Source organism: Sus scrofa, chromosome 9, assembly GCF_000003025.6.
Source record: "Sus scrofa isolate TJ Tabasco breed Duroc chromosome 9, Sscrofa11.1, whole genome shotgun sequence".
NCBI lineage: Eukaryota > Metazoa > Chordata > Mammalia > Artiodactyla > Suidae > Sus > Sus scrofa.
This window is the reverse complement of record NC_010451.4, coordinates 26,548,973-26,560,473: the sequence shown is the minus strand read 5'-3', so window position 1 is coordinate 26,560,473 and position 11,501 is coordinate 26,548,973. Positions and strand designations below refer to the sequence as shown.

Here is an 11,501-nt window from a genome sequence, read left to right as displayed (position 1 = left end):
CCGGGCGCCGAGGATCTTGCAAAGATGGGACGTCCCTGGTTGCTGCTCTGCCTGCTCCCCGTGGTGCGAGCTGCGGACGAGCAGAGCCCTGAAGCGGCCCTGGGGCCCAATGCCTCGCACTTCTTCTCCTGGAACAACTACACCTTCTCCGACTGGCAGAACTTCGTGGGCCGGAGGCGCTACGGGGCCGAGTCCCAGAACCCCACGGTGAAAGCCCTGCTCATCGTGGCTTACTCCTTCATCATCGTCTTCTCGCTTTTTGGCAATGTCCTGGTGTGCCATGTCATCTTCAAGAACCAGCGGATGCACTCGGCCACCAGCCTCTTCATCGTCAACCTGGCCGTGGCGGACCTCATGATCACGCTGCTCAACACCCCGTTCACTTTGGTGAGGCTGAGGGCCGGGGTGGCGTCCGCTCTCGCAGTCTCGCTAGCTCTCCTCTGCCTCTGTCTCTCTGGTCCCTCTCCCTCTCTCCACCCGATTTCTCTCCTTTCTCTGTCTGTCTCTTCTGCCTGTCTTCCTCTGTCTCCTCTCTCGCCCTCTCAGCTCTCATTTCTCATCTCTCAACACTCTCCTCTGTTGTTCTGCCTCTTAGTGTGTGGGTCTCTGTCGCCGTCATTCTGTTTGTCTTTCTGCGGGTCTCTCAGGAGTCTCTCTCTTCTCTGTCTCTCTGTGCCTTCATCTTTTTTCCTCTCTGCGACCCTGTCTTTCTCTGCCTCTGCTTGTCTGTCTCTAGCTCTCTCCTCACCTTTCTCCTCGACTCTTCTCGTCTGTCTCGTGGTTTTGTCTTTCTCTTCTCTCCGTCGCTCTCACAGCAGCTTCCAAGCCAGAGTTTCTGCAGCTCTTGGCATTGGGGTCAATGATTTGAGTGTCTGCAGCCAGCCGTGAACCAACGACTATTTCCTGTTTAATGTCCCTGAGCGTGAACCTGCTTGACGGTGGAGCAGTAAATCAAAGCCCTTTGAAATGCTGGCATAGACTGTTAGGTTCTCCCCCCCCCCCGCCCCCCCGAAGCAAACCCATTAAATCCCCCCTCCATGGGATGCTGCTTTGTGCCAAGCTGAAATGTCAAACAGTGGCTAGTTGTTAATCAAAGCTCGAGCGCATTTTCCTAGACCACTTATTTCAATTGCATTTCTTTTCTGTCGTTTGACAGTGCTGCTGTATACATAGTCTGAGTCTTGGGAGAGATGAGGGTGACGTGGGCTTGGCCCCTGGGGCTTGGGGCAGCCTGGGGGGATTTGCACGGGGGTGATGGGTGAGCCCCCTTTCCTCTTTCCTCCACTGAGCCCTGGCTGCTGGGCGTTAGCAGTGTCACTTTTTCCCTCCAAGGCTTGGGAGTGTGGTGCTCATGCCCGGTTGAGACTGTGAGGGCCGTGACCGAGCCATCATCACACCCTGTATTTCTGCAGCATGAATTACGTATTTTCCAATTTATGGACTAACCTTATTGATATTTGAGTTATTACCAAACCATATCTGTTCATATCGCTTTCTCTCTGTCTATGATTTTCTGTCTCTGTCCTTCTCTCTCTCTCTCACTCTCTCTCTCACACACACACACACACACACACACACACACCCCTTCGACCTAAATAAGGGACAAGCAAAAGGAAGCGGGTGACTCCCGCCAGCCTATGCACCTCTGAACATCCTTCCAACCCTTACATTTAAAAACTGCATTCTCTCTTATCTTCGCTTGTAAGACCATTACTCACATTTTGCAGATGAGGAGACTAAGGCACAGAGAGTTTCAATCCCTTGTCCAAGGTCACTTGGCCAAGATGGGAATTACTTCGCCACCCGACACAAGTGCCACCCGAGGTCTGTCCACTAAGCCACTCCATTGGGGACTGGGGCGCGGGGCGCTCAGCCCACTCCTGCAGCCCATGGACTTGGCCTGCTCTCTGTCCTGCCTCCATCTAATGGATTCCTGGCCACTTAGGATGCTCTGGGCACTAGCCGAGGACAAGGGGGCCTCCAAACAACCTCCCCCCGCAACACACAGTGCCCTGCCATCTTCAAGCACAAGAAGATGCTTCTCTGGCTCCTCCTGGCTCCCCCTTGGCTTCTGACTTGACCTGCTGCGGTGCTGGGGCTGGGCCACCCGGGATGGGAACTGGCAGGTCCCAGGGCACGGTCCTGTGCTGCTGCCCAGAGCAGGATGCACGACGGGATGCAGTCAGGGCGGCTGGGGAGGGAGGCCCCAGTACAGGCTGCAGCTGAGAGCCGACAACCCCTACCCTGGGGGATCTCCTGCCGGAGGGCGAGGAAGTCAAAGGCCTGAGAACCCAGCCCCTCCTCCAGGTTGATCCCAAGCAGCTTGGCCTTCAGCCTGACCCATGCAACCACCCAGCCCAAAATTGCTGTCAGAGCTGCCGAGGTGCTGGCAGCCGTGGAGAGCGAAAGGGTTGAGGGTCTTCGGAGCCCTCCGTCGGGCTCCTCGCCATCCTGCCCTCGGGCTAGTTGGTGATGGTTTCTTTCCTCCTGATCTCCCTTTCCTCACTCCACCCAGCCCATCGGCATGCGGTCCAGCTCCGGTCATGGAGAGAAAAGCAAACGGTTACTCAGGGTTCCACAATCCCCACGGCAGAGATGTGGGAGTGTGGTGCCTGGAGGAGGCCGTCATTTACTCTGTGCTGCCAGGGTCCCACGGGGGTGGCAAAAGGAGATTTTTCAAAGAACGTGACATTTCAGAGGGACTGGGATGGAATTTCCTAGGTGGAAATGCAACGGCGGGACCCAGGCGAACAAAGGCCCGTGTGTCAAAGTTCCTAGTGTGTCGAGGGAACGTAGATGGAGCAGCAGAGGCAAGAAGCACAGCGGAGGAGCCGGCAGGGCAGGGGAAGGAGGGAGGTGGCCAGAGAGAAAGGCTGGGGCCAGGCTGCAGGCCGCCTGGACGCCTGGATACTCGGAAGGCATCTGGCTGGGTCTTGAAGGCCTTGCTGATTCTAAGCAGGAAGGTGACCAGTGATCTGATTTTTCATTAAGAAAATACCATCAGCAGTGTGAAGGCTGAATTTCAGTCTAGAGGACAAGGAGAGCTGTAATGGTCCACGTGGGAGATGATGGGAGACCCCCTTCTTGGCCATGGCCTTGGCACAGAAGAAGAGGAAGTGGATCTGAAAACTCTTCCGGTGGCATTGGTTGGCTTTGGTACCTCCTTCATTGTATGTAGGAGGAGCTGAGGTTTTCCAGTTCTGTAATGTCTCTGGGCTGCTCGGACCCTCATGGGGCTCTTTCCTGCCTCTTCCAGAGAAGGAGTGTCTGCAGTCTCCTGTCCCAGGTTCACGACCCAGCCAGACTTTCCCTCACGACTCTCATCGGAACCATTGCAACCCCTATGCCCCAGATAGGCCCCGGGGTTCACGTGTGCGAATCCTACCTGTTTTTAAAGCTCATTCTAATGTCTCATATATTATAATAACAATGGCAGTTATTTACATTATTAGTGTTAAGTACTTGCTGTGTACTAGCTACTGTTGTACCTGCTTTACACGGGTTATTTCTCCTGTTTGATTTTCATAACAACCAGGCGGAGCGGGTTAGCCCCATTTTACAGACGAGGAAAGTGAGGCTCATTGAGCCTAAGTGCCTTGCCCAAGGTGGCAGCTATCGGTGACAAATACGCTGCAGCAGATCACTAGGCAGGATTCTTGCTGTTGCGCTGACTTGCTCTCTTTCTTTCTCTATCCTCTCTGTCCGTCTCTGTCTCTCTCTGCGTCAGCTCCCTCGCACTCGCCTGGTGGCCCCCTTGCCTTGCTAGGCCTCCGGTAGGGCACTGGCTACTTTGGGTCTTGCATCTGCAATGCCTGAGCGGTCCTCTGCCCAGACTGGAAGCTCCTTGGCCCGAGTCAATGCCTGGTCTCTCTCTCGGGGTCAGGCACTGAGGGCGCAGGCCCTGAGGGATCGAGAAGGTAGCCCTGGAGGATGGAGGATGAAGCTGAGGTCTGCTCCTGGACCCCCACTGCCCCTGGGAGCTTGTCTCCTCCCTGCCCCGCCCCCAACCCTGAATCCCACCTCTGTGGCCCCTGGGTCTCCTTCCCAGACACTCTGTCCCAAGGCCAGCTTAGCCAGCGTTCCAGAGCACAGCCCACACGCTGTGTTGTGACTTTTCTGACGTCTCCTCCATGCCTCTGAACTCACATGAGTCAAAAATGAATGTTATTATTACCATAAAAATAGCTACCATTTACTTCGAATTTTATCTTTCTAGCAATCTGCCAGACATTGTGTTCCACGCTTTATAGCCCTTTCAAAAAGTTAATCCCTACAATAAAATACAAGGTAGAGATTTTTAAGCCTTTTTTTTTTTTTTTTTTGGCAACTGAGGAAACCAAGTTCAGAGAGGTTCTTTACCTTACCCAGGGTCACACAGCTCAGAAAGTTTAGAAATGGGAAGCCTCTTTCAGCGTCCATGCCCTTCCCACGCTCTCCTGGCACCTAACGGGGCTCAACCCCATCAGCACAGTCAGGATTTGTTGAGTTGAATGACAGAGAGTGACTCGTGCTGGACACAAGGGTGCATGGCCCACAGTCCAGCAGCACCAAGTGGAGCAAGGAGGAGTGGAAGAGGCTTGTGGGGGTCGGGGGTCAGGGCCCAGGCCTGTGTCTCCTGACCTCTGTGGGCCCATCTCCAGGTCCGCTTCGTGAACAGCACGTGGGTGTTCGGGAAAGGGATGTGTCACGTCAGCCGCTTCGCCCAGTACTGCTCCCTGCACGTCTCGGCTCTGACGCTGACGGCCATCGCCGTGGACCGTCACCAGGTGAGGGTACCCCGTGCACCCCCATCCCATCCTTCTGCCTCTGGCTTGGCTTTCCAGGGGGCTCAAGACAGAGCTTTAGTCCAATTTTCAGTGAGTTAATTTGCCTTCGCATTGACCAATGTGAGCACTAAATAAGGCATATTAAGCCCTCTGTGATGCGGGCTGCAAAAAATCATGCCCACTTATTCCAAAGAAACTCACTGCTGGCATTGTGTGTCTCAGAAATGAATGAGTGAATGGCAATGCCAGTTTGGAAAATCGCAGGTGAGACGAGAGTGGCAAATAATGGCAGGCGAGAGGCCAGGCTCCTGGCTGGGAGATGAGGGGGCATCCCAGGCCCCAGGCTGTTGAGGAGGTAAACAAGCAGCAAGGCAGGTGGCAGAGGCAGGCGTCAGGTGGGGTAGGGAGGCCCTGCTCCCTGTCCTGCCCCATTGGCACCCTTGGGTAGATATGATGAAGGATGCAAAGGGGACCTGAGGGTGCTCATCCCCGAGGCGGCAGCTCCACACAGGCGCCTTGCTCCTGCTGACTCAATGCACCATGGCTACATTTAGGTCCTTGCTGAGTCAAGGCTCCCAGGCTCGGTAAAGGGCATGCGCAGAGCGGAAGGAGGCGGGGCCTCCCCCAGGTCACCTGCCTGGTGACTGATGAACTAGGAATAGAACTGAGGTCTGTCTGGCTCCAGGCTCATGCTCGCATCACTAGACAATCCCTAGCCCTCTGCTCTGAAAAGACTCACAGGCACCTACCAGGCCAGTATTGTAAGGGCCACTAGGACAAAGAGGGAGAGAATCTCTTCTGAGCTCCAAGAAGTGCCACAGTGACTAAGGAATAGGAAGGGTCTAAGATGAAGTTTCAAAGATGCATCTCGATATGAGGAAAGTTTTCTCAAAGAAGGGTCTGGAGCAGGACAGAGTGGTATGGGGAGGTAGTGAGCTTCACGTCACCAGCCATATCCAAGTGGGGTCTGGATGATCACTTGATAGGGATGTTTTAGAGGTGGTTCATGCATCTGCTGGGGAATTGGATGTGGCAAAATTTGAGATCTCTTCTCCCAATTTTTAAAGGTTTTTATGGGAGGAAAGCACCAGCCCTGGTCATAACCTAAGGAGTCTGGAGTTATGGGGAGACGAGATCAGATCCCCAGGTGGAAGCTGACCATGGCTGTTCTTTGGCCACACACCTCCTCACCCTCTCACTGCACCCTGGTTGTGCCAAGTATGACCTACATTTGAGCCTGGAGTCTCAGAGTCCAGATGATACCCTCTTCCTCACCGCAGAGCTGGGCGGTTGGGTGGTGCAGCTCAGGGACTCAGTAATGCATCAAAGGGTTCTTGACTTTATAAGTAGGACCTAGCCACCTCCTTGTGACAGGTGAGCTGCAATCATCTGGATTTCTCATTTGTTTCAAACTGTCTTCAGCCAGTGATGCCCAGAGTGCTTGTCTTTCAGGTCATCATGCATCCGCTAAAACCCCGGATCTCAATCACAAAAGGTGTCATCTACATCGCAGTCATTTGGACCATGGCTACGTTCTTTTCACTCCCACATGCTATCTGCCAGAAACTGTTCACCTTCAAGTACAGGTGAGATGAACTAGGAGGGAGCAGCCTGGGGACCCGGAGGCCCTTGGCAGATGGAAAGCTGAGCCCCCTCTGGATCTCAGAGTTCCCAGTGCCTGCCATGCCCAGCCAGTCTCTCTGCCTCCCTTCCATCCTGTGCCTCCAGGTCCCTGCCTATCCTCTGCGGTTCTTCTGCTTTTTCTGATCTTTTCTCCTCCATTCTTTTAGCCTCCTCATTATTCTCTGGCTGGTGTGTCTGCAAGGTCAAGACAATAGCAATCAGCCTCTGCCACTGGGGAGATGTCCTCACTCAGACTGATATTCAGAATGTTTAAAATATTTAAAATGATGAGACTTAGGAAGTTCCCTGGTGGTCTGGGGGTTAGGATTTGGTGCTTCTACTGCTGCGGACCAGGTTTAATCTCTGGTTTGGGAACTGAGATCCCACATCAAGCTGCTGCATGCAGCAGCCAAAAATAAAATCAAATAAAACGATGAGGTTTAAATTCTCTCGTACAACCTACAAATAAACACATATATACCTGAGTGTCTCTACCCCACCCCCACCTCCCATTTATCATACGTTTTGTCTTATGGTCTCACAAAATGAGAATTTCTTTCAAAGCACTTGGGTTTTTTTGAAATTTAAACACTCGTACTTCTAGTTCATGAAAGGTGAGCTCTCTTAGACCGTGGGGTTCCAGGGAGCTGGTCCCATTTCTGATTTTGCCATAGTGGTGCCCCTAGCATCTTACTGTCTCCACATCTTGAACTCAATACAGATTTTGTCTTTCTTTTTCTTTTTTTCTTTTTTTTGGCTGCACCAGTGGCATAAGGGAGTTCCTGGGCAAGGGGTCAAATCCAAGCCACAACTGCAGCAATGCCAGGTCCTTAACCCACTGCTCCAGGCTAGGGATCAAGCCCACACCTCAGCAGTGATGCTGCAGAGACTTAACCCACTGTGCCACAGTGGGAACTCCTCCTTTTTCTTTTTTAATTGAAGTATAGCTACATTATAATGTGTTAGTTTCAAGTGTACAGCAAAGTGATTCAGTTATATGTATATATAATATATATATTATTTTCAGATTATTTTCATTATAGTTTATTACAAGATATTGAATATAGTTCCCTGTGCTAGGAATCTTGTTGGTTATTCCTAGGTCCTTATTGGTTATCTATTTTATATATAGTAATGTGCATGTGGTTTTTTGGGGGGGTTTCTGTCTTTTTAGGGCCGCACCCGTGGTATATGGAGGTTCCTGGGCTAGGGGTCAAATCGGAGCTCTTCTTGCTGCTCTACGCCACAGCCAAGCAATGCCAGATCCGAGCCTTGTCTGTGACCTACACCACAGCTCACAGCAATGCCAGATCCATAACCCACCGAGCGAGGCCAGGGATTGAACCTGCGTCCTCATGGATGCCAGCCAGATTCATTTCCACTACTCCATGACGGGAATGTGTGCATGTGTTACCAAACAATACATATTTATTGAATGAATGAATGAGCTTAGAGTGATTTTTATCACTTCATTGTTGTTTTAGCTGAAGTACTTAGAAACAGACCCTGAGATAAAGGAAGGCACATGTGCCTGTGATATATGTATTTTTTTGATTTTTATTTTTTGGCCATGCTTTTGGTATATGGAAATTCCAGGGCTAGGGATTAAACCCATGCCACAGCAGCCGCCCAATCTGCTGCAGTCAACGCTGGACCCTTAACTGCTGCACCACAAGGGAACTCTGTGCCTGTGATTTTTTTTTTTTCTTTTTTGTGCCTGCGATTTTTAAGGAAGTGCGTGGAGAAGCAGGACAGCAAATGGGGAGAGACGGAGGGAAGTTGCGATCAGCAGGGGGAGCTCTGGAGCACACTGCTCACTGTTTGCCAGCTTAGAGGCAAGGGAACTGGGCTTTCATATTCCTGGCCTCTCTGGGGAGATGGGAACTCCTGGCCACTTCTGGTTCTGAGTGGATCCTTGGGAAGTATCTTCAGTGGCCTTCGGGTAGCGCTAGGCCCCTAGAAGATTGCGGGTGCCAGCTGTGTCTTGTAGGGTGGGCAGGAGCCTGGGGGCCTGGCGTTCCAGACCAGTAAAGGGAACCTAGAAGGAGCATTGCTGTCATGTCGTGTACCACCTGAAACATACACTTACACTCTGGTGACATAAGCTGACTCCAGAAAACAAGCTCTGAAGGCCAATTTCGAGTAATTTGTGAAGGCCTCATCCCTGAATTCTAGGCTGTTGAATGAATCACATACCCAAGCCCCTATCTGCCTTCACGAGTAGAGGGTAATTTCTTTTTTCTGCTAAGAAAAGCAAAGAGAGTTTTCTTCGCTTCACTAGCCACGGCCACCAGCACCTATAAAAAGAGCAACAAGCTACAGGGAATGATGAGAGGGTAGCAATTTTGAGCTGTTTAGAGATTTTGGGTATGAACACCCTGCCCAGAGTCTGGATATTGGAAAACCCAAGCTTAGGATTCCTGCCACAAGTGCCTGCCTCTCTTTTCCTGGGGTACCTTTTAAAATGATCACTCAAGGGAGTTCCTGCTATGGCTCAGTGGTTAGCTAACCTGACTAGTACCCATGAGGATGAGGGTTCGATCCCTGGCCTCGCTCAGTGGGTTTTGGATCCAGCATGGCCATGAGCTGTGGTATAGGTCACAGACACGGCTCGGATCCTGCGTTGCTGTGGCTGTGGTGTTGACTGGCAGCTATAGCTCTGATTTGACCCCTAGCCTGGGAACTTCCATATGCCGCGGGTGTCGGCCTAAAAAAGCATACACACACCAAAAAAAATCACTCAAATAAATAAATAAATAGGTAAATAGATAAAATGACCACTCAGAGTTGAGCCTGTGAAAAAGTAGAGCCCTCTCCCCCAACCAGGTTACAAGTAACAGGTGCTTGCTACCTTGCTGGGTCTCTCCTGATCTGCTGTGACCTGGGAGGGGGGACTGCCCTTCTGCTGGCTCACAGCGCCCTCATTCTGGGATCTGTAGGTAATGCATCTTGTGGTTCTACTTCCTTTGTGTAAGTGGATTGGAACTACGCCTTCCCCAGGGTTTTCACTTCCCTGAGGTGGGAGCTCAGATACTGAGAGAGCTTCCTGCCGCCCTGTATGGCTTGTATAACCTCATTCAGCAGGTCATAGTCTACACATTCTTTCTTTCTTTTTTTTGTCTTTTTAGAACTGAACCCACGGCATATGGAAATTCCCAGGATAGGAGTCCAATCGGAGCTGTCCAATATTACACTATGAGATCTGAGCCGCGTCTGTGACCTACACCACAGCTCGTGGCAACACTGGATCCTTAACCCGCTGAGCGGGGCCAGGGATCGAACCCCAGTCCTCATGGATACCAGTTGGGTTTGTTGCCACTGAGTCACAATGGAAACTCCTAGTCTGCATATTCTTAACCCCTCAGCTCCAGGTTGTCCAACATACCTGGGGTTCCTAAAAAGCTTGCTGAGGACTGGGTATGTTCCATAGCAAAGAAGTACTTTTTGTCTGAGTGGCTGAAGGTTTACGGGTTCAGGCGCTGCCTCTCATATTCTCAAGACCCATCACTTCTTTGCCCCCTTCCTTGGATCACCTCTGGAATGGGAGTAGATAGTACAATGGAAAATTCTAAGATATCCAAAACACAGGATGAGTTGATTCCAAGATTAGGAAGACCACCGTTGTAATCATTTATGAACCAAATATTCATTGGGTCTCTATTATGAACTAGGAATAATACAAAGTAGAGAGGACACAGAACGATCTAGCTGTTTTCTTTTTCTTTCTTTCTTTCTTTCTTTCTTTCTTTCTTTCTTTCTTTCTTTCTTTCTTTCTTTCTTTCTCTCTCTCTCTCTCTCTCTCTCTCCCCCTCCCTCCCTCTCTCCCTCCCTCCCTCCCTCCCTTCCTGCCTTCCTTTTTTTTCTTGACTGCACCTGTGACCTGAGGAAGTTCCTTGGCCAGGGATCGAACCTGAGCCACATCAGTGACAACACTGGATCCTTAACTGCTAGGCCATGGAGGAACTCCCAGGTGTATTTCTTATTGATATAGAATTCCCAGACTAGTGAGAGCGCGAGAAATGCAATCAGGCAATTAGGGCGCAGCACCAAACGTGCTGTAACAAATGGATGTACCAGGAGCCCAGTGGAGGGCGAGACAGTGGTTCTTGGGACGGGGCTTTTCCACTCTGATTGCACCTGCTCCTTCTGTCTCCCCCCCTCCCTTGTCCCCAGCGAGGACACTGTCCGCTCCCTGTGCCTGCCAGACTTCCCTGAGCCAGCCGACCTCTTCTGGAAGTACCTGGACTTGGCCACGTTCATCCTGCTCTACATCCTCCCCCTGCTCATCATTTCCGTGGCCTACGCCCGCGTGGCCAAGAAGCTGTGGTTGTGCAACACCATCGGCGACGTGACCACGGAGCAGTACCTGGCCCTGCGGCGCAAGAAGAAGAAGACCATCAAGATGCTGATGCTGGTGGTGGTCCTCTTTGCCCTCTGCTGGTTCCCCCTCAACTGCTACGTCCTCCTCCTGTCCAGCAAGGTCATCCGCACCAACAATGCCCTCTACTTCGCCTTCCACTGGTTCGCCATGAGCAGCACCTGCTACAACCCCTTCATCTACTGCTGGCTCAACGAGAACTTCCGGGTCGAGCTGAAGGCGTTACTGAGCATGTGCCAAAGGCCACCCAAGCCTCCGGAGGAGCGGCCGCCCTCCCCGGTCCCTTCCTTCAGAATGGCTTGGACAGAGAAGAGCAGTGAGCGCAGGGCTCCACTGGCCAACCACCTGCCGCCCTCCTCCCAGCTCCAGTCTGGAAAGACAGACCTGTCGTCCGTGGAGCCCATTGTGGCCATGACCTAGAGGAGAAGGGTGGGGAGGGGTGGGGTGGGGGCCTCTGCTTCCAGCTGAGGCTGAGAAAGGGCCTGAGCACCGTGCCTGGAAAAGAGCCAGTCCTCCCATATAAGCTTTGCAGGGCTGGAATCGAGTTCTTGCAGAAGCCGGAGGATGCCTGAGTTCCTAGGCAACCCTGCCCAGCCTCCTCACCCCATTGGAAGCGAAAACAAAAAGGCAACTCCTAGCTCGACACGTTTCTGAATTCCTGTCTGAGACATGCTGGTTCCCTGAACCAGAGAACCCAGGACAGCTTCAGCCCAGATAGGGGCTGTGTGGGTTGG

At 52.0% G+C, this 11,501-nt stretch overlaps 1 protein-coding gene across 1 annotated transcript; it reads left to right on the top strand.

Moving 5' to 3' along the window:
* On the top strand, positions 1 to 11,244 carry GPR83 (G protein-coupled receptor 83). Its single transcript, NM_001315774.1, is given in 4 exon segments — positions 1 to 387; positions 4,641 to 4,766; positions 6,219 to 6,352; positions 10,563 to 11,244. Coding segments are annotated over 4 exon segments (1,248 nt in total). The 5' UTR covers positions 1 to 24; the 3' UTR covers positions 11,188 to 11,244.